This window comes from Centroberyx affinis, unplaced genomic scaffold (genome assembly GCF_046629955.1).
Source record: "Centroberyx affinis isolate AG114_WGS23_722 - 3 ecotype Tasmania unplaced genomic scaffold, CSIRO-AGI_Caff_v1 ptg001951l_1, whole genome shotgun sequence".
NCBI classification, from domain to species: domain Eukaryota; kingdom Metazoa; phylum Chordata; class Actinopteri; order Beryciformes; family Berycidae; genus Centroberyx; species Centroberyx affinis.
In genome coordinates, this window is record NW_027280308.1 from 1,455 (window position 1) to 27,446 (window position 25,992).

The 25,992-nt window shown below is 43.9% G+C and overlaps 1 protein-coding gene across 1 annotated transcript; it reads left to right on the forward strand.

Annotated features, from left to right (window-relative positions):
- Positions 1 to 3,266: 3,266 nt before the first annotated feature.
- plxna4 (plexin A4) lies at positions 3,267 to 25,439 on the forward strand (the record flags this gene model as incomplete). Its single annotated transcript, XM_071530647.1, has 7 exons — positions 3,267 to 3,370; positions 7,790 to 7,889; positions 10,216 to 10,406; positions 14,094 to 14,263; positions 19,013 to 19,225; positions 24,907 to 25,057; positions 25,344 to 25,439. Coding segments are annotated over 7 exons (1,025 nt in total), but the record flags the coding sequence as incomplete, so codon positions are not given.
- Between the last annotated feature and the right edge of the window lie 553 nt (positions 25,440 to 25,992).

The following is a 25,992-nucleotide window of genomic DNA, read 5'->3' on the forward strand; positions in this document are numbered from 1 at the left end:
TCTTCGCGCCATGCACCATGCTCTTTATGGTTTAATATTGCCAGATGGATTTTCTGAGCCCCTGTTGTGTGTTGGTAATAGCATATTTATAACCAACCCTGGATCTAGATGGGCTGAGTGCATACCGTAGGGAATCTGCCTGCGTGATGGCTAAGTGAAGAGATTGGTTTAGCCTTTTGACGACACTCCTGGATGAAATTGCTTTATTGCCCCCGCTGGGCATTATGTGTTGTCCTATTATTGTTTTATTATGAAAGGGAATTGGAAATTGTCTGATTTAGCTGTCCCATCGCTCTGTGTGGGTGGGTGTGGGTGTGAGTGTGAATAAGTGAATGCAAGCTCACAAGTTGATGTGAACACGCGTGTGCACGTATGTGTATATGCGAGTTCATATTTTTTTATGTATTTATGGGCCCCACTTACACAGTAGTTTAGAAGAACGGTCTCTCTTTAACATAAACTATGAGTCCATAAACAGACTGAAAGCAGCTAGTGTTCACATGTCTGACATATCCTTTCAAGCCTATAGGGCCTATTTGCCTATATATACTGCATATAGCCTATTTGTAAGTACATTTGTACTGTTATAATATTAGTTGTATTGTGCTATTGCTATTGTATGTTGCTGATAGAGCTTCATTGCAGCAAGTAGTGCAAGTCTTCCATTAATGATTGTTTTGTTTCCATTATTTTGTAGCACTTTATAACTTTAAGAGAAGTGCTCTACAAATACAATTATTATCAACAGCTCTCATGAACTCTGAAACACACACACACACACACATATACAAACAGTGATCCCCAGGCCTGATAAGGGTAATGGGATTGTGGCTGGTCTCTCCTGAAACAGATTGGACAGGAGTGTTGTTATCCCAGGTATTGTTTTTAATTCAGCTCTACTGCAATCCACAGTTCCCCGCAGGGCACCAGGGAAGATAGGGCCTGAGAACAAAGTAGCTAGGCCCTGTTTGTGTGTGTGTTGCCAGTAGCGAATGTGTGTCATGCATCCCCGTGGAGTACAACAGTCACCTTCAGCCTTTCTCTCCACCAGCAGCTTCCACACACTCCCCAAAGCCCTTATCTCCTTGGCTGTGTGTGACTCCATACTGCGAGTCCACACACACACACACACACACACACACACACACACACACACACACACACACACACACACACACACACACACACACACACACACACACACACACACACACACACGCGCGCGGCCTTGCTGCTTTCTTTCTACTGAGTCGAGACCACTGGATTTGGGAATCGGGGCAATCTCGGCTTGCTCTGGTTTCCTCCCAAGTTTATTTCTTACTGTCTGCCTTTCTTTTTCCCCCCCGTCATTTTTTCATTTGTTTACCGTGCCTCGACTGGAGATGGGCACTCATTTGCATCTTTATAGGAAGATGTACTGTACAGACAAAAACAACAGGAGACTCTTTATTTCCTGCAGATTTTTCTGATGCTAACGCTATTCTGGTCGATCCTCCTAAGACGGGCTTCATCATGCACCACAGTGATTGCCGCTTTGTTTCCCGGTTTGTGATCAGAATAGGAGATGACAGTGGCCGATACGAGTGGGAACCGCAGCAAGGAGCGCAGACACAATAACATATTCATAAAGCCCACGGTGCCTGCAAACAGAATAGAGGAATCATCTGCTTTGTTTGTTTTCAAGATGGCTTTCATTTCTTTTTTTTTCCAGTTATGATAATGTTGGTAGGATATTGGGAAATGTTTCTATCACAGCTTTTGTTTTGTTTTGTTTTGTTTTTTTGCTGAGGTTGCACAGATGTGGAGATGTTCTCAAAGATGTGAGCAGTTTGGTTGCATATGTAGTGTAAATGTAATATGGTTGTAAGGTCATGTAAGTGCGTTCCTGTTGTCTGAAATGAAAGACATCGCAGAGTTCACTGGAAGTTGCTTGTTGAAAAGTATGGAAATGAGCCGATTTGCAGTCTTTGAGTAAATTGTCCTTTTAAGACTCGTAGCTTTCTAGTTTCTCCATCTACTTCTGGATTGGATCTGAGTCTGGCCTGCTTCTACCAAAGCTCCCAGCAATAACAATAAGAGCAGCTCGGCGGGGGGCTTAGAGCAGTCGATGGGGGCGTGAGGAAGGGAGAGCGGGGACCGATAGGGCCATCAGAGAGCAGAGCGTGGGGGCCGGTGCCACAGATGAAAAAGGAAGTGCACAGGCCCTGGGCGAGCAGCTGTAATCACGCCCATCGATCGGACCGGCGAAAGAGATGGAAAGGAGTGAGAGAGGGAGAGCTCTGTCTAACAACGAGTGGAGTGGGTGATTAATTTAGCTTGCCTTTTCTCCCTGTCTTTTCTTCTCTCTTCTTATCCCTGCGTTTTTCGTTGTTTGCTTGCTCCCCACTCAGATGTTGTATTAGAGGTTTGACGTAAAAGATAAACTATCGTTCTACACCCTTCATCGCCTCCTCCCTTTTTTTTCTCTTCTTCTTGATCCTAGTCAATCTTTTTACAACAATGTTAAATGGTTCTTCCAAAGAAAACCTCAATATCACTTCTCCATCAGATAAAGATGGAGTTAGTGATAACTTTTCAATGGACTGATTAGAAAAGAGTGATGCTTTCTTCTGGTTAGCTTTGTAAGCATTAGAAGTTGTATAGGAATCGCTATGTTGACAACCATGTCACATCTAACATCTACAAACTGAAGTAGAGAATAGAATAGAGACTTTATTGATCCCTGGGGAGAAATTTGATTGCCACACAGCAGCTAGTGTCCACAGTATACATGACAGGATAAAATGCAAGGAAGTCCAAGCCATAAACAGGTGTTGCATGACAAGACATGGCATGACATGAGAAAACTAGAAGGCAAACCTCCCTGAAGAAATCTCCAACCTGCTGTTACACACAAACGCATCGTTCCTATCACTTAAATTTAAGTTCAATTGATTTCTTTATCCTGCAGACATACCCTCAGAATTTGGTATCAAGTCTCTATCTCCATTAGTTTCTTAGTTATGGCTAAAAAACAATAATCATCTAATGGTGGAAATCCAAGATCTGAATCACTAACCCTTCTCCCAAGGCCAATCTGTTCACCAAATTTCATGAAAATTCATTCATAGGTTTTTTAGATATCCCGCTGACAGACAGATGAACAAACAAATGGGTGAAAACATAGCTGCCTTGGCCTCCTTAACCTTCTCAACACAACCTTGAGAATAGTGCTGTGTGAATACAGTTGGTATTATCCTGATCATATTTTTTTCTTTAAATTCCAGAGTGGCGTCAGGGCCGAGGGCAGCGCATGATCCTGCAGGACGAGGACATCACCACCAAGATTGAAAGTGACTGGAAGAGACTGAACATGCTGGCCCATTATCAGGTACACATGTTACTGTATAGCAGTGGTTTTGAATCCTGGTCCTCAGGACCCAGAGTATTGCTGGAGTTAAATGCAGTTACTTAAAAAATAATTAAAAAATAGTCCCTGATTAGATGGCTAGAATGAAAACCAGCAGGGCTGTGGGTCCCGAGGACCAGGACTGAAATCCACTGCTGTATAGATTACACACGCAAATAAAGGATTGGAAAACTGGGTTCAATGGATTTGGAGCTCAGTCAGACTCAAAGTCTCAGGAAGCAACCAAACCTGAATCAGTAGCAACACAGCTCAGTTAAGAAGGAGCTGTACAGGCAGACAGCGGGTCATTATCAGAGTTTACTCAACAACTTGTGCATCAGAAAGCACAAAATGTACAGATCTGGGACTTGATCTAGGGGAATCCTGACTGATGCTGAAGGTCTTGAATGACAAGAATGAATAGTTCCATGTTTTGTAGATTGGCGGGAATGACGTATTTGAGACTAAACTATGGACAAACTTGATGTTCTTTCAATCTCTCATTCTTCATATCTATAACCATATCAGCACAACTTGTATATGTGAACCATTTAGAATAGCTGTCTCATTAGGGTCTGTATACCCTAATGTGTATACCCTCTTAAATTTTATTCCTTCACAAACACACAGGAACAAATAGAAGGAACAAACAGAGCATCACTGAGCCACACTTGGCCACACGTTTATCAGGTCACATGTTGTATTACTCAAACACTTTATGTAACCTACAAGTGTACTGCTACATACTGTAGTGATAGGAATTCATTTCAGCAAAACTGTACCAGAGTATGTTTGCCTTCCAGGTATTAGCATTACATAGTCCTTGGCTTTCCAGGTAAATTCATATTTCATAGCCTTCCAGAAGTTATTCATTGAGGGCTTATTCCATTTTCAGGTAAACCTTTAGCTCTAATCAGCCAGGCAGTATCCACAGCTCAACCTTATAAATGTTTCATCAAGCAGAATCCTTGTGTGGTGGGCACACACACACACACACACACACACACACACACACACACACACACACACACACGCACACGCACACAGCCAATACCTCTGTTCTCACCCAGGCCTGCTGATCTCATCAAACATTGCTGGAGGCAGATTTGCCTTTTGCATTTGTTTATCTGGTTAACTAATTTTCCCTCCTATCAACTCTACCTCTCCTCCTTATATTTCCACCTGCCCCAAGTTAAAATTATGGTCTCATGCCATTCCTGTGCCAGCAATCTGACAATATGTGGACGCTCACTTAATCCAGCTCCACTTAATCAGATGTTATTAAGAGTGGTGTGTTAGTCTAATTCCATAATGTTTAATATGTCTAACAGGGTCATAGGATGGAGGGAGGGAATCTGTTTGTGTGTGTGTGGCTCAGCCATGTGTGTGCTTGTTTGTTGAAAAGTCTTTGTGAATTACCTTGGTAGAAGTTCTTTGAACATGAAGCAGGGGTTTCAGTAAAATTCAAAGGCTCGGCAAAGTTTTAGAAATTCAAACTTTTAGATCTCACAGAGAAAAAGTGAAAAAAATTGATTGCTATCTGCAGAGCCGTAGCATTCTCTGTTTGGAACTTGTAATAGTGTCATTACATCTTTCTTTTTTGAAGAGATTCGCACCGTTCCTTTAGAGGAAAGTACTATTCTATTCATCCAGTTTCCATGGTAATGGTTCACAAACACAGTGAAAGCTGAAATGAGTCTACACCACATTCAGAGAAAATGCTGATATTAAACACAAAGGGGAAAAAGTAACCAACAAAAACAGTAAACAAAAACAGAGGCCACATGTTGTGCAGGCTGTTTCTTTTCGACACCTTCATCATTTCATCTGTCTCTCTCTTCTTTATCGCTCCTCCATATATCGAGCTGTGTCTCCTGCCCTTTCAGTTCCTCCTCTCCCCACCTTTTCCTCTTAGGGGTGACCTGATGATTTGCTCTGACCCCCAGAGCGCTCTAATGGACTGTGCTGTCACAGCTCTTCCTGGCCGTTTAGTGGGGCAGGCCTTTGAGTGACAGGGACCCCCCCCTCCACCAGGCGTGTGTCAGGTGGAGGTGGAGGGGGATGGGACAGGGCAGTCTCAGGCAGGGAAGTGACCAACAACAGGGTGAGAGTTAGAGGTAATCCCCTCTGTGTAGAGAGGGGAGAGAGGACCAGAGATACAATCTGATGTGTCGGTCAAGTGTCTGGTCACATTGAAATGGATTAGTGTTGGCTTTCACGTACGGAGTGGACAGACACACACGTATGCACACACACATATGCACACAGTTAATAATGCAGGGGAAATAATGAATGTACACACATTTGTCAGCAGGCAGTGAATAGACAGCACAATGCTCACTGACTCATCAAACACACGCAGAGACACGCACAGACATTTCTATGCGGAGACAGACGGACACATACTGACAGAGCCCAGTTTGGTGCCTCATGATTAGCGACTGTCCGTCCAGCCGACCAGAATGATGGAGCGGTCTAAATGGGAAACAGGCCCGCTCTGTCATTATGGTGTTAATAATTCGAGCGGCCGTGCCGGCAGCCACTCTCCCCTCCGAGTGCGTGTGCTCTTCCTGGAGAGCAGAGGTCTGCGCGGGTACCTAAATTAAATGTCAGCGGCAGCGAGCGTCGACAGGCTTGGAGGACGAGGCGCGGGTGGAATGGATTAGGGGGCTGATTCGAATCGGAGATAAGATAATGAAGACAGAAGTTAATTCATTTTTTCAGGCCGGGGAATAAGGGCACCTTATCCTAGACAGAGAGAGAGAAAAAATCAAAACGCTCCCCTCCCCGCATCCCTCACCTCTGACACTTGAATTCTGTCATGAGGCGAGGGAAAGAGTGAGGAAAGGAGGGGACACCAAAACAAATTCAGGTTCCTTTCAGGGGGGGTCTGGTTTTTGATACTTTGCACTTCCGTTTTTGCGTCCTAACTTACTTTACTGAATTGAATTGAAATGTCTTTGACTTGAGTTTGGAAGAGTGAAGTCCATGAAGTATTTTTGATAAAGATCTGGTTGCTCCACTAATCAAATCCATTGATGCACTCCATTGACTGATGTCAACCCTGCCAAGCCAGACATGTTGTTTGGCCTCAGGATGTCCTCCAGATATCTGTCTGTCTTCAGCAGATATGACTGACCAGACACGCTGAATGGAATCAGACGTCGCTCTATCAAACTAATCTGGTTTGATCAAAACATGCCAGGCTTCAGCCAACCGCCAAACCCACTCGCTCTCTGCCTTCATTTAGTCACGACAATGTGACATAGTGAAAAGTTTGATTTCTTGTTCAGGAAAACATCACATAGTAGCCACTAGCATAAAATTCTCTCCTCCTCTCCACTCTTTCTCTCTTCCAGAAAAATGTGATCCCCTCCTCCCAATGTTATGTCCCCAAACGCCACTCCTCCTTTTCTCATTTCATTATGTTCCATTATACTTTTCTGATTTCATATCTATTCAACATGTAAGATTAGTGATTAGGGAGCATGCTTTGGGTGGTAGGGGGGTTTGGGGTTCCCCACAAAGGAATAACCAAGGTCTGCCCTGTAGGCCTCCCCCTTACAATGATATAAACATATTATGCATACGGAGCAGGTTGAGTGACTGCGTGAAATAATGTTACAATCCAATAAGGCCCAGACTTACGTACACACACACACACACACAAACACACACACATGCACACAATGCCCCTGGCTCCTGTTCCCCGTCCCATCCACCCACACTATCATAGAGATCACTTCAATTAACCCTGACTTAGCCTGAGGCGCGGGTAGTCAGATTATGCAGAATAGGTGTGTGTGTGTGTGTGTGTGTGTGTGTGTGTGTTAGTGGCACGGCTGGGACAGCCTCCATCCCAGTTGTGTTAATTGAATCCTGTTTGGCTGACTGGGGAGGGCGGGGCATGTGTCTGATTCATTCAGTCATTTACACACACTTACTTACACATAGACCAACAGATGCACACACACACATACACACATCATGCAATATTCTTCACACTTTCACACACACGCATACTGTATAAACCCTAACTCACACACGCACTACCCTGGCCCTAGAGAAAAGGTATTATTGAATAGAGAGTGTGGGACGTCCCTCTCACGCAGGCCGACACGATGCTCTGGAAAACTTGCCCTCCCCCTGTCACTCATCATATGTTTGTGTAGGCTAAATAGAGCACACAGGGTAATAAGATATTCTCCCTGTTTATCCATATAAAACTAGAATAGATGGAGAGAAATATAGAAAATGACATCAATACAATGATCTATGGCTTCACTGAGTGGTTGTGTTATGGCTGTGCATACAGGGAATACTTGCGTCTGGAAAATGCTTTTGGCTGGATTCTTTTGGGCAGTAATTAAAATAATGTGTGTGTGTGTGTGTGTTTTGCAGGTACCTGATAATTCAGTGGTGGCCCTGGTCCCCAAGCAAGTGACAGCCTACAATTCTGTCAACAACTCCACTGTGTCTCGAACTTCCGCCAGTAAATATGGTAAGTCTGATCGCATGCATACATTGTCATGCTTCAGTTGAGTCTGTCAGAAAGCCGCCATCCCAACGCCTTCTTATACCACACACACTGGTAGAAATCCAATCCAGCAGCATTGTGTGCCCCCATACACCCCTGCACCCCTGAGTATGGACATCTGCTGACTAGTATGAACTGGACAGCAGTGACCTAGATGGACACGACACAATTTATAGTACAAAGGGAAGATTTCCAAAGGATAACAAGAGACCAAATAGACTCTTTCCACTTTTGTCTGGCCTCTTGAGACTGGAGAGCGCGTCTTCTCATCTTCCCATGTGCCATCAGTTTGTCCGCCTGTCCGTCTGCTCTGCGTCTCCTTGAGCCTGAGAAACCATCAAGTCAGTAGCTGATCAAAGGGCCAGCCTCGCTGGCCACAAACACTTCAGACACATCAAATGCGGTGCCACATTATTAGCATCGCCTCATCTCCATACCGTCTCACCTCGCCTCCACGGCTCCAAATTAGACCAGATAGGACAAGGTGAGTGGCGAAAGAGAAAGAGGAGGGCGAATGCCGGGAATATCTCGCTCAGCTCTTCTTTTGCAGGGATTGACTTCAAACGCAAGTGTGATCCACTTCACAACTGGTGTGGTGCTTGAGAGTGACTTTGAACTCTCCCTGAGCACAATGGCCAAATAGTGGAGAAAGAGACGAGTCAGAATTTAATGTAGCTGCAAAAGAGAGGGAGGGCAAGTGGAGCGGGAGAGAAAGTGAGAGTTGGAAAGAGACAAAGAAGTTGTGGAAAAAGTACAAAGACGTAAGACAAACACCGTACAACATGTTGGGTTAGAGCAAGAGGGGAAACTTGCACCTTTGATGTTCTTTGATGAAAAGTTTCCATCAGGAACCAAAGACAGGAAAAAACACACCTGAAAAATACCACCTCCTCTGTGTGCCCCAGTACATGAGTGATTAAGTCTGCACATGAGCCCCAGCTGGTTTAGGATCCAATCCCACCACCACTTTCCCTCCTGTGCCTCCCCTACTCCACTTCCCAACTCTGTCAGTAACTTAAACATAGGAAATGTGAGTGGACTGCTCACTCTCCTTTTATATAAAAAATACTGCCACCACAACAAGCCAGCCCCTCCATCCCAAAAATGCCTGTTACTCTGCAGTAGGGAGGTTCATGCTTCTCAAAACATGTCAGGCTTTGTTTTTATTACACAGCTAGGGTGAAATATTACTCACTGAATAGCATTGGGAGCTAACTGAGATACAGAAACACACACATGTATACACACAAAATCATTCCAGTTGTTTATGGTCAAATTTGAGCGGTCAATATGCACACACAATCTCTGCATCTGGTGTCTCCAGCTGTCTCTTTTTCCCCAGCTCTCCCCTCTCCACACTCCCGCCGCTTTTCTCTCCGGACAGATTGATTTCTGTCATGGTGAATAACACTTTTAGTTTTTTTTTTTCCCCCTCTCTCTCTTCTCCCTAAACCGCACCCACTGATCAATTTTTTTCACACTGTGTAAACATTCATTGAGCCGTGTGTTTGGAAATGTCATCGCCACTCCGGCCATTGGGTGGGCCATGCATATTTCATCTCGCCTGACACCTGTTCGATTTTGTGTCGGCCTGCGATGCCATGTCTTCTCCCTGGGAGAAGAAGCAGCCATGAAAAATTAACCGTGCGCACTCTCTAAAAGTTTCATATCCAATCTCCCAGAGCTGTAAATTGGAAATAAGCCACAAACCCCCCCAAAAAATGTATGCTGCCAGTGAAACGCAGGCTCAAGGCTTTGCTTTGTTGCTTGCTTCTTTGGTATTTGTTACACAATGGACTTATCTCTTTCATACATTTTTCTCATTTGTTGCTTTGCCTTTGCTGCCTTTGCCTTTGTGATTGTTGCTTTGATGTTAGCTTTCTTTTCTCCGTGTTTACCTCGCACTCTTGCTGTCATATCTGCACTGATTAAGTTTTGGCTGTGTGGTTTCTTCTGGTGTCATCTGTGTGATTATATTCTCTCTGTGACAATTAGACTCCTATGTTTCTGACGCAGGCAGGAGGGTAAACCCAAATAAACTTGGTTTTTAGTTTTAACTTTTTATTTGCAGTTTACGGGTCTTTTTAGGCTGACATAAATCTTCATAGAAATTGATGGTATATGTCATAGTAAGTAACAAACGGATGTAAGTTATAAAAAGATAGGGCCTTTGAAGGAAAAAGCATGAATAACTGCTTTTCCGACTGAAGTTTGTGGTTTTCTGGCTTTTTAATTTCCGTCAGTATTATGTCAGCAGTACATCTAACTACTGTGTTGTTTCTCCTCACAGAGAACATGATCAAGTATACCGGAAGCCCCGACAGCCTGCGCTCCCGCACTCCTATGATCACTCCTGACCTGGAGAGCGGGGTCAAGGTCTGGCACCTGGTGAAGAACCACGAGCACGGAGACCAGAAGGAGGGCGACCGCGGCAGCAAGATGGTCTCCGAGATCTACCTGACACGACTGCTGGCCACCAAGGTGAGACCGAGATCCGAGGACGTTTATTCATTCATGGGCGCTAGGGCATTTTAACAGGTCATTTTGTCTTGTATTTAATGTTTTTTCCCTTTTAAACACATGACAATAGAATCATTAGAAAATGGGATGATGATTTTATTGGTTTCCAGTGCAACTCAACTTGCTTCAACAGTCTTGATGAATAAAATTATTCTCTTATCTCCAAAAAGTGGTGTCACCCACCCTATGTCAAGCCACTGAGCATTCAAGTATTGGGACAAACACTTTAAAGTGGCTTTTTTGCTGTTAGCATTTTGGTTTAAAAGAAGACGTTCTCATGTTGCATTAATATTTTGCTGTGAAAATAATATTTTATATAATTCAACAGCAATAGCTTAGCTCACTATCCCCATACTTGTGCTTTTGACTGTATGGAAAATCGTTTCTTTATTTCTGTGCAGCTCAGCAGCTGAAAGGCTAAAAGGTCATATAACCTTCACACCGCGTTACCATGACTCAGTACACCCGCACTTTATTTAGATATTCATGTTTGCTTTGGATGAGTCATCCCTGTGGAAAAGATTATTCAAATGTATTCCTCTATCCCCTCAGGTGGGGAAGAGAAAATATGCAGATATTTTTGTTTGTTTTCTCTTTTCATTACTGTTGCATTGACACTGCAGCATATCAAAAAGGCTAAAGAAGAAAAGACCTGTGAAGCTGGTGAAGGTGTTTCTGTATTAAAAAGAGATATTATCTGGCAAAAATAGAAATGGCTATAAAATTGAGTCTCTTTGAATGTGCCTCGGTGACGATGGCCTCCAGGAAAAAAGAAAAAAAAGTTAATTTGGTTTGGAGGGAAATGTGACTTTGATCCGACAGCTGAATGCAAATTAACAATCCACTCCTAAAGCGCCTTCTCCTGCTTTTTTTCATCAAGACATCCTTTCTATCAAAAACACAAAAAGAGACGCACAGGGAAGGTAAAAAAAAGGAGGGCCAAGATCTGAGAATGTTGAGGCTGTAATTTTTTGATTAGGGAACATTTCAGTTTGGCTTTTGATCCACGGTCCGCCTTTGTTTAGCAGTTCACACAGAAAACACCCTGCTCAGTTCTGTTTGTGTGGTTTCTACAATGTAAATACCAAGTGGCTTGAGTCTTGAATGCAATGCCACACAGACACACACACACACACGGCAGAGGAATAGGATGCAGGACAATAAAAACCATCTGTCATTTCTCGCAAAATATGGCAACACTCTCTATGAAGCACATGTGCCAAACACGTATCACTAATCACTGCTGCTTTCTAATATAATATACAAACAACTCAAAGTCTGTCTTTCTTTCTCAGTCAAAATGCGGTACTCAAACACATCATCAGCTGACCACACACACACACATTCACATATACCTGCCCGCACACACTCTCACAGGCGTGCGTGTGTCACCTCTCGGCCTCTCTGAGATGCTCTATTTCCCTGCCATTATCCCAGTCCAGAGTGCAGGAAGGTGGCTGCCGACTACAGACAGCGCACCATCTTTCCAGATGGATTGTTTTTGTGGAATAACCAGTTTATCTTGGCTGGCCATCTCTCTTGGTGAGAAATGATTGGGCAGACAGGCAGTGTAATTGACTGCGTTTGGCTTTCACCTTGCCAATAAATACCTCTCCCTGGCAACGCCGCTGACGTCTCTCATATTAGCTCCATCAGTGTCACTCTGACGGAGCGTGGGTACTGGGTGTGTTGGTGTGTGTGTGGAGGGTGGAGAGGCAGAGGGCTTGATTGCATTTTTCCCCCTTCTCACTTCTTCCACACCCAAGGGTCTGTGTGTGTGTGTGTGTGTGTCCATCTCTCCCTCATCCTTGGTCTCTCTCTCTCTCTCTATCCGTCTATTTGTCTCTGTCTCTCTTTCAACGCCGCCCCAACTCTCATTCTGATTGTTTGCTTTCCTCTCATTTCGACGTGGAGTCAGGCATCTTGGGTCGGTGTCACTGCATCTAGATGACACATTGTGTTTAGAGTGCAGTCTAATGACAGGGTAGACGGCCGCTGCATTTTACCGCGGCGGCCTCCACTCCGCCAGGGAACGAGAGAGCGCTGTGATGATGACGATGTTGAAGCAAAAACCCCCCACTGACACACAGGGTGACGTGAAATGTCACGGCCTGCTAGACAGACACAGGCAAAGGTTTGAATATCTACGCACGCAAAATGCTAGCCCCTCCCCCCCGCCGACTAATGCAGGCTGTCACCTTGATGGCGCACGAACTTGAAATAGAGATATGTGTTTTCATCTTCATAGGAGAGCGATAAGCTGTCGGGGATGTGGGCCGCATTAGAATTATAGCCGTGATTGTCGGACTAACAGGATTCTCTCCTCCCACTCAGATTCTACCTCTCCCCTCGGTCACCCGCTCCGACCCAAATGGGATTTTTATTTGCCGACGCCTGTACACACCTCATCTGCCACACTCAATGGCCTTCTTTACTGATAGGAAACCTCTATCGTTTCATTTCCATCCCTCGCTCTCGCCTTTTTCCTGTGCATCCCGTCAGCTCCTTCGTTACAAGAGGATTAGATTCTCTCTCTCTCTCTCTCTCTCTCTCTCTCTGTCTCTCTTCTCTCTCCTCCTCCTTAAAGTCGCCAACATTAAATCAAATTAGGGTCAATGGTGCAGTGTGGGAGCTAATCCGCCAGCACAAAGAGGCTTAGGAGATGCGCCTCCTGTTCCCACATATTATTAAAAGTCAGCTGTGAAATAACAATTTCCCCCATCAAAGCTGCCAGCAGATTTAGGGGCCAGGGCCTCGAGATAGGAGCCAGACAGAAACAACATCGGAGATAGCGGACAAAATAAAGTGACATGCCCTGCAGAATGCATAAACACGCATGCACACGCACACACAGGAAAGTGTACAAGTATATGAATGCTGACTACAGTAGGCATGGATAGATAGCAACTTTTAATGGTATGTTAATCTACGCCAAAAATATCCCAGTCAACAGTTTTATGGCCGTATGTATCTGTATGTATTGCAGTGAGATTTTGCCATATCACCTCATATTTTGCATTGTAAAAACTTTTTTTTTAAATTAATGCACCGTTTAATTATTCCCACATACATATGATGATACAACACCATAGGCCAACAGCTCTCTCCCTGCAATGGAGAGTCTTTCACTGTCACCCATGAACCTGCTGCTCTGGGTTTGGGAGTGTGAGCATGTGATGGGAGAGCGGCTCTCCTCTGCAGCCACGCAAAGTAAAACTATACTTTACTGCAGTGTATCAATGTTAACACTAGAAGCAGTCAGTAATCATGGTATTAGAAATAGGCAGTGGGGTCATTAATGTGTTTTGTTATCATGGTATATAGTGAAAAGTATTCTTAGAGTGATAATCTGCAAGATTCTTGTTTTTCTTCTGATAAACTGTCATTCCTTTGGTGTTTTGCTCTCAGTGTAGGCACTGGCCCAACATACTGTAATAATAAAGACACTTAATGTAGACCTCATATTTTTCTACCTTCTTATATTTATTCCAAACAAACAAAGAATCACTAGAGGGGAGCAAAACAGACATATATTTACACAAAAAAGTTGGGGATTACTATTTTAAGTTGTTTATGATTAAGTGAAAAAAATCGTGGATTAGGGCTTTACATAATCTCTTTTGCATCTCCGCTCTTCCTCCTCCACAGGGCACGTTACAGAAGTTTGTGGACGACCTGTTTGAGACCATCTTCAGCACGGCCCATCGAGGCAGTGCCCTGCCACTGGCCATCAAGTACATGTTCGACTTCCTGGACGAGCAGGCCGACAAACACAACATCCACGACCCGCATGTCCGACACACATGGAAGAGCAACTGGTGAGTTGAGTGGTTTTAGTGCGTGAATGTGCTCATACCTGCAGACAGACACACACACACGGGCTTGCACATGTGTATGCAAAAGACATAGTGGGAGGATCCAGTCATGAACGCTTAAGGAACTGGTGAGACAGATGCTTGGCACTTTGACAGACAAACACAGATGATTAATCACGCAACACACTCACTTGCACATATTCTTGCACATACACACACACCATTACCTGCTTTTTCCCTCCAGTGTGGTGCCTGATGCCCCAGCCGCGGCCTTTTCCATCTGCACTTCTGTCTAATGTACTGTACACACAATAAGAAAGGTCTTGGCACATTTCCCATGGCATTGCCCTGGCATTGCCCTCTGTCTGTGCCAAGCTTCACCACACGCCTCTCCCCTTCCTAATATCCATTAACCACAGGGGTGTGTAATATTCATTAAAGCCAACCACAAGGGGCTAATCCAATTGGCTGCCAAGACTCTTTATCTATTATCACGGGTAACAGGGCCAAAAAACGCCTGTCACCGTGGAAATCACCATAGTGACAAATGCATGTTTCCAGGTGAAGGAAGTAGACTTCTAAATTAAAAACCACTGATTAATTTAGACCATATTGACCTGTGTCAACCCACCTTAAGAGGTGGGTAGGGGTTAAATAACCAACAGTGGACCAGACTGGGGTGAAGAGAGAGATGGAAAGGTGGAGGAAGGAGAAAGGGAAGTGAACTCTGTGGGAGTTAAACGCACACTAATATCTCATTAGCCTCCTGGCCTCTGCCAAGGTCCCAGCATGCATCACTCAGCCCAGGCCCAGAGGACCATGGAGATGGGAGGATGAAATTGATGTGTGTCAAGGGATGGATAGAGAGAGAGATGGAGGGGCGGATGGATGGGGGGAGGCGAGAGAAGGGGGAGAAATATTATTTACTTTACTTTATGGTCCTAATTTTGTTCCTTTCCCGCGTCGGCGTTATTGGGCCATTTGCGGTGTGTGTTAAGTGTTTTCTGAGAGCGCAGTGGGTCGCTCTTGCATTAGACTTTTAATGGAATGGGCTCTCACTAGAGGGCTGTGATGAATAGCAATTTATCATAACACACACACACACTCGCACACAAAGCCACTTACACTGCACACAACAGTTTGTGCTGATGCCACCGCAGATATCCTCTCTGTGTGGGATGCACATATGCCTCTGTCTTCTCCCTCCTCGCTGTGTGTGCATACCCATAACCCTCTAATCGTCTCAAAACACTGCAATCTTGGCTGCAACAAAAGCCTTCATTTAGTATGATGGTACAGAATGATAATGCTAGTGCCCCTCCCACGCTGGGCCCCTATCCCATTAAACCTACCAAGCCCATCGTCATCATACATACCATTAACTTCAACCCACCACCACAGCAGCCGAGACCACTACCCCCCCCCCCCCCCCCTTTTAAAGGCTTTCCCCGCCACCAGAGCTCCACCTCCCCAGTTGTAGTGCCGTGACGTCCCCCTAAGGCTATATTATCCCACAGCCCATATTTAATAAAGTATCTTAGGAGTGCAGTTTGCTTCTCATGTCCTTGTGATATTTATAGTGATATGACCCACTAACCGTGGATCCTAGATCAGTTTTTCTCTTCTCAGAAGCTTTATGAAGAGAGGGAGAGGCATAATCCAAACTGAGATTAGAGAGAAGGCCACAGCTGTGAAATGGGCTTTTTTTTAAAGACACAATCAGGATGCGTTGCTGTGGGTTATTGGATATTTCATGTGTTTGTGTTTGAATTCTCTAAAGGCCTACCTTTCCTTTTTACTTTGCCTCACATTACATTTGGGTAATTAATGAATAGTTGCAAGGGTAAGGAAGCATTTTAGAGAATTTGAACAGTTTGTCTATCTGTCACATCTGAACACAGTGTGAAAACATGTTCTAACTGTTCTATTGTAGTTTAGTTGATAGGAAACAGTTTTCTAGTGTATGTCTACGCAGCCTGAGACCTGAAAGAGACCTAAAGCTGGCATCCAGGATTTATTCAATTTATTCCATTCCAAATTATCTGTGACCCCTTATGGTCCAAGCTCATCCCCCAGCACAGACTAGGGTTAACACTAGACCTGCTTATTCTCTTTATTTGCTCCCTACATTATCAAGCTAGTGCTTGTGTGGGTGTATCAAGGTTTTTGACATGTGTCAGTGTGAATGTTGAAAATGTGCAAGTTGAAATTCTGTTAAAATGTAGTTTCTGCATTGTGTGTTTTTAAAGTGTGTCTGTGTGAATGTGGAAGTTGTAATGTGTATTTTTGTGGGGTGTGTGTGTATGAGTCACTGGCTCCTAGAGCAGCTCCAGATGGTATCTTTTGGATTAACGGCAGTGTGTCAACGTCTCCCTCTCATCCTCTCTCTTCTGTTTGGTGTGTGTGTGTCTGTCTGTCTTGTGTGTTTGTCCTGCTCCACCAGACAGAATTTTAATTATTGCAGTCTCGAGCAAATCTGGCACACACATACCAACACACATGCACTCTCTCTCTCTCTCTCTCTCTCTCTCTCCCTTTCTCTTTCTTTCATGCAAGGCAGCACTCTTTCTCTTCGGCGTGCAGATACACACACCTATCTGCTGTAATCACGTAAACCCATCACACTCCAATTGTAACTGACATCACTAGCGCTTCTAAGGTTGGGAAACCAAGGATATAGAGATTTCTGATACTGCAGTGCAATACAGTGCCAGTCTTGCTGGGAATCTGTGCAGCTAGGCCCTGCAAATTGTAACCAGAGATTACAGTAGATGTTTGTTTTGCTACTATACGATTAATGAGTTTCGTCAATATTGAGTGTTAATCTTTCCTATTTGGATAAACGAGGATTAGCTGAGTTGATCTTTAGCCAGGCTAACACTCTCCGGTACTGGTCACTCCATTGAAGTGGACTACCAAAGTATATAGTGTGTACTCTACTCTCTGAAGTATGCAATGTACCAAATAATAACACAGCAGCAGTTTCTTATATTTACAACTGCTTCCTATTGGAGCAGTGGGTGCACTTGCTGCATTTTTACTGTATCACACAGTTCTCTTGAATAGGTTTGAACTGACTGCACTTCATTGTAGCCCTAAATCAATGGACAGTGGAAAAGTCCTTTAATGAAAGGGCTATTTCCGAGTCAGGCAGTATAATTCCTCTAGGATAAGAGATGCCCTTGATCTTGGCAGCTGATATTAAACCTAATCCCTGACCAAAAGGACCTATCATCATCTTCATCCAGATTCCAAAAACTGCTCTGTGTGAGTTAACAGCAGACAGGGGAGACAATTCTGTGCTCTGCCTATTTTCTACATGATAGACAATGTATAGATGTCATTATGGTGATGCATAAAATCATGTCGGGATCCTCATTATTTTAGTGTCACCTCAAAGCACAGGGCAGCTGGGCCAAATCGTCAACAATCAAGGCGACAGCAGCGGTGTTAATATCCCTTTGATCCCTGCTCCTAATCCCACTAGATTCTTTGCTTAGATTAATTTGGAAGTCATAACGCAGAGTTTTTCCCTCCTCTTTCTCCAAATCCTCTTTTGTCAGATTGTACATCTGAATGGCTTTGTGGGTGGTTGAGGTAGGATAAATGCTTAGTGGGATGTTAGGGGGAGGGCTGGTGGTGTCTAAATGATTGCATTTGTAGATTTTTCTCTCATCCTTTGATGTCGTGGCACACGCACTAACTCTCACGCGGGACGGACTGCAGATGTCTTCCCTGTGTGATTTTCACCGCATCAGCTAAAAGTGTACTGCCCAGAGAGAACAGTATAGATAGAGAGACCCAAGTAACACCAAGTAACACTCAGCTCTTTCTTAATACCACCTGAGCCCTTTCATTGCAACACACAGATAAACCCGGCCCTATCTCCATTCATTTTTTGCAGAAACAAGCCTGGCAAATAAACAGACTTGTATATTTTTATTATTCTGGACAGGCACAAAATGGGGCCCACTTGCGCAAACAAGGCAATATGAACTGTGTCAGTGTGAGGCCCCCAGCGAGGACCTCTGCATGCCGCTGGAAAAAATGAGAGCCGGCCACCACCTGCTTTTAAAGATAAAGGCTTTATTGAATTGAGCACACACATCAAATAGAGCACATCGGCAACAGCGGGGCCCATGTACTAGCTTTGCAAAGTGAATGAATCCTCGTCCCCCTTCTGGCGCCTAATATAATATGTCCATGTCCACTGCCTGGCTGGCTGTAGCAAATATAAAAACGGCATTTAGGGACTTAATCTCAAAGCACTTACACTGGATGCAGACTGTTGTTTTACTCTCAGTTTAGATGGCTCTTTGTTCTTCTGTTTACATGACGGTTTGACTATTCTGTCACTGAGATGGAACTGTACAATCTGTGTAAAAGCAATTTTAATGACAGAGGAAGCATTGCACAATTCAGTACATTACCATGCTGCAAAAATGTCTGTCTTAGTAAGTAATTTAGTCTCATTAGGTCTTAAACAAATCAAATTCTGCTTATAGGGTGAGATACAAGTTCAGTTATGGTAAAACAAGTGAAATGATCCCATCTTGTTTGCATGTTTTTTTTTTCAAAATGACAATATTAAGACTTAAGATGAATTTCAGGAAAACTCATGTGGATGGACATTGGTGGCATTGCATCACAATACCATTCTTCTGCAATCAAGGAAAAGTTGGTGCTCAACTTGTATAATCCTCAATAGTTTGGCTCTAAACTTCTCTTTGCTTTCTGTCTACCTCCCTGCAGCCTACCTCTGCGTTTCTGGGTGAACGTGATCAAGAACCCCCAGTTTGTGTTTGACATCCATAAGAGCAGCATCACGGATGCCTGTCTGTCTGTAGTGGCCCAGACCTTCATGGACTCCTGCTCCACCTCAGAACACCGCCTGGGGAAGGACTCGCCCTCCAACAAGCTGCTTTACGCCAAGGACATCCCCAGCTACAAGAGCTGGGTGGAGAGGTGAGCTCCAGAAGAAAAGAGAGAGAGTGTGTGTGTGTGTGTGTGTGTGTGTGTGTGTGTGTGTGTGTGTGTGTGTGTGTGTGTGTGTGTGTGTGTGTGTGTGTGTGTGTGTGTGTGTGTGTGTGTGTGTCAAAATCTGGGTGGAAAGGTGCGAACCACTGCTGGATGGATGGAGAGGGGAAAAATGTGTGGGAGGGTTCATGTGTGAGCGAAAACGTCAGAAAGCCTGCATTAGCCATGTTTCATTCCAACACATACACACAATGAGACTATGGCATTGTGATCTATGGGCCATGAAGCACAATCCAAATTACAACACAGTGGGAATGGATGGGAGCGCCCAGGGCATGAGCTACAGAGAAGTCAGTGAGTTGGGAGGGTGCAGAAGTGTGTGTGTGTGTGTGTGTGTGTGTGTGCGCGAGCAAGCGAGAGAGAAAGAGTTTTGGAGAGTAGCAGGCAGTAGTGGCTGGTAATTTGTTAAAATGAGAGTTTTATTAAATTTATTTGTCAGCAGGGGAGGGGAAAAGGTGCTGAATAAAAGATGGGGTACTGTGAAGCGGCTCAGAAGTATTTATGTGTTGGTAGCTGTGGCACGAGGCTAGGCCTCAGGACAAGAATATATGTGTGCTGCTTAGATGGGTGGAACCAAATGAGGAGCTTTAGGCGAAGGACCGTATTCATCAGTCCTGTGTGTGTTTGTGTGTGCTCTAGGTGTGTGTTCTTCTATGAAACACTAATAAGTGTGAGGGTCCTCCAAATGATTTATACATGGATAGGTTTGGCTACTGGTAGGTGGGAAGTTGTGGTTGCTAGTTTGTGTGGCTCTGGATAGCACATAATTCACAAGATATGGCAATAGATGATGTGAATTCATATAGCGCAATATTTATCGAAGTTTAGTAATGCTACCAGTTTCAGGCAAGAAAATATACCTGATCCCAACAAAATCTTCCTGGATAGTGCAAGTCAGCTTTTCCATTTTTTCCGGTTCATTTTCTAAGGTGCATATCAGCGCTGCATCACAGATTAGAGGGTAGCAAACTGAAGTCAGTGCCCACTATTCCAGACCAGAGTGATCTGGGGGCGTCAAAGTTTCAAAACTGACATTCAGTCGTATTCCCCTTTAACATCATTTTGCTCCCTGTAGCAGTGGATGCAATTTGCTTATGTCTGAGGCATATGAGATAACGACATGTATATGTGTGCGTGTCAGTTGGCATTAGTGGAGACTGAGGTTGACGGAGCCTGGCAGCCATGGGAGATTGGCAGGGTGATAAGTTGTTAATCATACGTTTATACACACACATACGTGGTCCCTGGTGGTGGATGTCATTTCTACTGTAAAGCAATGAAGTAAATAAACTAAACAGGTGGTAATGGCCACTTGATTTTGCTACTTCTCAGAAGAATCTTTCAAGATCAGATCTCCTCACCCCATTGGCCTTGCCCTGTGTTGTGTCCAGTTAGCATATATAGTCCAAAGAGCCCTCCTCTTGTTCACACCTGTGATGCCCAGGAAAATGCATGCTGTGCACCCAGTGCTCTGAAAAGCCTCTGGAGCTCTCATCCTCCAAGTCTGCATACTTGCAGACTTGCGTTGTGCAATCCTTCCTTTGTGCAATCCTCATCCGGTACTGGCATGCACTCCAGGGCCATGATGGTGATTCAGCCTTACATATTGGGACAGAGGACCAAAGTTAGTGTTTTTGCCATTGACTCACATCAAAAGATGAGTGCAAGTTAAAATATCAATTCATGACGAGTCTAAATCCCTATTTGGATGGGATTAGTTTTACAGGGGGAGGTGGTTAATGTAATCATTACTGCAGCACGTCTGTAATTTTAGTCCTGTCTGAATCTGCCATGTCAGTCATTTTTACGGACCGTGCGCACCCACACCAGGAAAAGTCCCATCCTTTTTTACCTCATGTAAAATGCCCAAAATTGTTGGCAAATATTGTAATTTCCTCAGGGAAAGGGCCATCTGCTCAAATTGCTCTGGAAAGCTGTGTTCACCCCAAACTGAGATCAGACCCAAAGTCTCAACTCTGTTCTAGTTGCGACTTTTCTTTGCTCTTGCAGCCATGCTGTATTGTTTTTGTTTGAGCACATCAATATCAATTGTGGTGGTTATGTATAACGCATGTAACATTTTTGGTGTGATGACAATGCATAAATGGAGTAGACACATTCCCATATCTGTAATTTTGGAGACTTGTTACAGAGATCTCTTAAGGCCAATGTCCACCAGGCGCAGTACGGTCCAGAGCCAGACGGGAGCCACTTCTGGTCTATTTTTTCCAGACCCTCTTACAAACACACATGCATCAGAGCCAGTGGACATTGGCCTTTATCCTGTGCAAATTGGGCATCAAGATTACAGATGTCTTGCATTATTAAAGGCATAGTCCTGAAAACCAGTCCTGTCCACATAGGGCTTTAGTGTCTAAACAAAGACCAGCTGTAACTCACTGTCACAGTATGTTTTTGATCATAGTTTTGAGACCCAGACCAATTCTTTATAGTTTAGTATTCGTGTCTCATAGCCCTACACACAAAGCCAGCTGTGAGACAGGTTATGACTAAACGCATTAATATAGACATTTTTGGCAGTGCAGAATTCTTTCTATTAGCTACATTGATGTCTTCATGGCAATCATTTTGTCTGACAAATTGGCTGTATTTACACTGCCAATTCTTTTTTTTTCCATGGCTCTCTAAACATGGAAAAATGAGTTCCTCTGTTGACAGCAATTGATACACACAAACCAACCAGATGCTCTTGGTAAATTTCCTGGAAGCTGAGTGCTTTTGTATCCCACTAATAGGGCTGAAACCCTATTGCTTTTGTTAAGAATCTTCTTTTTTCTGCCCTAAAACAATCTGTACCTCAGAGTCTATAAGTCCTACACAGAGAAACCAAATTTAACAGATTTCTGACATAGAATTTTGATACTTGTAACTATTTGGCAGAGACACACCTATCCTAAATGCTTAATGCTAGACCATCCAAACTTCATGTAGCCCTACCTCTTCGCAAGGGGCCCCAAAGTGTGGCAGACCACATTTGGTCATGCTGAATAGCACAGGACACATCAGGACAGATTGTCAGTTTTTCAAATGGCAATATGTCGGGCAACATTTCATCTGCAGTTGCAGATGTCATAGCATTAACTGCAGCTGCAAGTATCAACCATGATTATTCAGTGATAATATTGTTGTGCATACTTCAGTAAAATGGGTTTGTGTTGATTTCTGTAACAATGGAATACACCACATCCTCTAGTGTATGAGCATCAGCCCTTAGTCCCTAGTTTGGGGAAGCAATACTATCAGAGTAAACACCCGACAGTGGAACTGTATTAGTCAGTTGGAAATGCCTGAGTAACATAGTAATGACTAAGGGTGGATCTAGTGCTGCTTCACTCTGTGCTATCCAACCGTGCCCAAATAACAGTCATGCCAGGGAAAGGATTTAGAAGAGGCCGACTGCAGCGTCTGAGTGAAGACAAAGAAAAAGGAAAGTGAGGAAATACTGCAGAGGGACAAAAGACATGCTGTACTTTGATCTCTCCTCCATGCTACATCTTAATAATCAAGCTAGCACTTGCGGTTTAGTCTAGTCGGAGCTGGGGAGCAAGCTAATGGAAACGTGGGTTTTGTCACAGCGTGTCTCAGGAAGGAAATTGTCCCCGCTAGTCCAGTGCTGCTCCTCTGAGACACAGAGTAAACATAGTAATGCTTATCCAGATTGAGTTGTGACTAGGCTGCACAGTCGATCCACAGAGGAAACCATGCGAGATGTTGATAAATGAAAATCAAATAGATATGCCAACAACTGTACAGGTACCTTGCGTATTCAGCAGTTTTGCTCAAACATAGATGGGGGGGATCATATTTAATGTGTGAGATATGGCAGTCAGGCAGATCCATGATATCCCACAGAGCTTTTTGACTTGCTACAGTATGTTGATGTTATTAATTTGGGGCTGTGAAGTGAAGCGGGCTAGTGAGATATTGACAGTTGCCTAGTATTTGATGTGGGAGTTGATGGTCCCCAGACAATGACAAATTCATCACAGCTGTCACAACATTATTTGTTTACCAGAGTGGTCACATATGGATCAGCACATTGGCTAATCTAAAGTTTTATAACCTTTTTCAAAAGAGAGCTTATGCTGTATTATTGTGAAATGGGGTTTCTACTTACATGACTCAATCCCCTTGTTCTTCAGTGGTAGAAAAGGCTCTATGAACACAGTATTATATGATTTTGCACTGGGAAATGAATGAATGGGGGATTCCACCAAAAGACTATTAGGTTATTATTATTTGGCAAAACAAGGTATTTTCTGTAAAATTTCCCATTTTTTGTGTGTTTGTGTTTTGCGAGCAGCTAAGAAAATGCAATTTTATGACATCAAACTGTTTCCTGAGATGGCTGAAAGATGTCTACTTTTACACAGTAGCTACCTAAAAATCAATTTTGATGGAATTCCCCTTTCAGTGCATAAACATCTAAACATAGTGTCATTCATATCCCAACAAAGGGCAATTTAATGGGAGGGGTTTATACTGTTGGTCTTAATGATGGCCTCATCTCCCAATGACAAACATATGTATATGTATGAAATCTCTTGCCAGCAGCTCCAATTGAGACATAAGCTGTGACCAGTTTCTGAATGCAGGATCTCAATAGAAACGCTTGTCTCTCAAACAAAGTTTTGTCAAAATCTTAGTGTCAGAGATATTGCCTCTAACGAAGAAAGCCTAGATGGAGATAACTAATACATTCCAATATTTTTAGTGAAGTACAGTTTAGCAAGTGGTAGGCTGTCTCTTGGGCCAACTAAATGTTGTAATGAGGTTGAAAACAACCACTCACCAGGTTTTCAAAGCTTAGGATGTTATTTTGGAGAATAAAATTGTAACTTTTTTCCTCGGCGCCCAGGCACACCTGTTCTCTTCACTAACAATCCCCTGCCAGCTACTCCCTACCAGTGCCCTCCAGCACTGAACAGGTGTTGAGGTGTGTGCGTGTGTGTGTGTGTGTGTGACCTCTCTGTGCAAAGGCTATGCACAACACCCACCTGCCTCTTCCGTTGCTCTAAAGGCTGTTTCCTGGCACATACTGTCTCTCTCTCACACACACACAGAATTATCCAGCTGAATACCGGGCCTGTCCTCAAACGGTTGGAGCTACAGGAATTTAATATGTAAATAACCAGTTTTAATTAAAGCAGTTGATGGGGGCAACACAGCTGCTGCTGACAGTGACTGATTGCCTTTACCCGAATGCAACCGAGACACGTGTGTGTCTGTGTCATCTGTGATGGTGTTCAAGGGTGAGGGCTCAAGCCTGTCAATGTCTACAAGGGCTCCATTTCAGCTATTTTCACTCGACAAGACACTTGTTGCTTCTTTCCTACATGCATCCGTTAAATATATTCCAAGGACTGCAGTAAACCACTGCACTGATCAGGGGAAGATGAGAGTAAATGAGCTCTAAGGAAAACGTCAGCGCTATGTAAAGACTCGCAATTCCCAAGTCTAAAACAGCATTGGTTATATTCCATCGCCCGAGCCATTTACCATTTTTTTCTAACAGTGTTTTCAGCAGTAAACACATTCCTAATAACTGTTTATGCTGTCTGTCTCTTCCTCCCTCTCTCTTTCAATAGGTACTACTCAGACATCAGCAAGATGCAGGCAATCAGTGACCAGGACATGAATGCCTATCTGGCAGAACAGTCACGGATGCACATGAACGAGTTCAACAGCATGAGCTCTCTCAGTGAGATCTACTCCTATGTGGGCAAATATGCTGAGGAGGTATGTAGCGTTGTAGCTCACACACACTCCTAGACAAGACATCACTGTCATTATTAGCTAAGAATTAATACTTTTTAGACCTATTGATGAACATTTCTGGAAAGGTAGATTGATTGTTTCTGGGGTTGGCTACATATTTGAGTAGCCTAATAGCATGCTAGACTAGCCACATTATGATATACATGCTATACTATGAACAGAAAATATTGATTGCGTTCTTTGGCAGACTGAGGACGTCCAGTAATGTGCTTGTGTGTCTGTGTTTACCTCCCTGTCCCGTTGGCAGATTGTGTGTGCGCTGGAGCAGGACGATGCAGCCAGGAAACAGAGGCTGGCCTTCAAGCTGGAGCAGGTGGTGGCCTTCATGAGTCTGGAGAGCTGAGGACCGCACTTCCCAGGGCGCACTGGGAAGAGACCCCGTCAGAAACCGAGCCGTGCCTGAGCGAAGACCTGTCCCCATCTTTCTCGTCATGTGACTTCCTCCCTCCTCCTTCCTCCTTTCAAAGATGATGACTTCCTCCTTGACCTTTTTTCTGCTTCCTCTTCCCCAACGAGCGTTTTGTTTTCCTCATCCGCTCTGCTGCATAGACTAGTTGATCCGAGGGGTGGTTTGGGGCTGAGGACTGCGTCTCCCACGATGCAACGCAGGAGAGCCCTCAGCTTCACCACAAGGAGAGCTCCGAGGGGTGGTTGCTTGAAAGCTGGCCATATTGGCATACTTTAACTCCCCCCCTATCGGAGGAAGAGAGGGGAAAAAAAAAAACATTTTTATGTTGCCTTCAAGAATTTACACTGATAGATAAAGTCTTTGAAAACCACAATGTTGGGTGTCCATTTTGTTGAGAACTTTTTTTGAAATAGGATAGTTAAAAACAAAACCATCTCTAGAGTCCAGTTTATTGTAGTGCTATATTCAATATACGGAATCAAAAGGA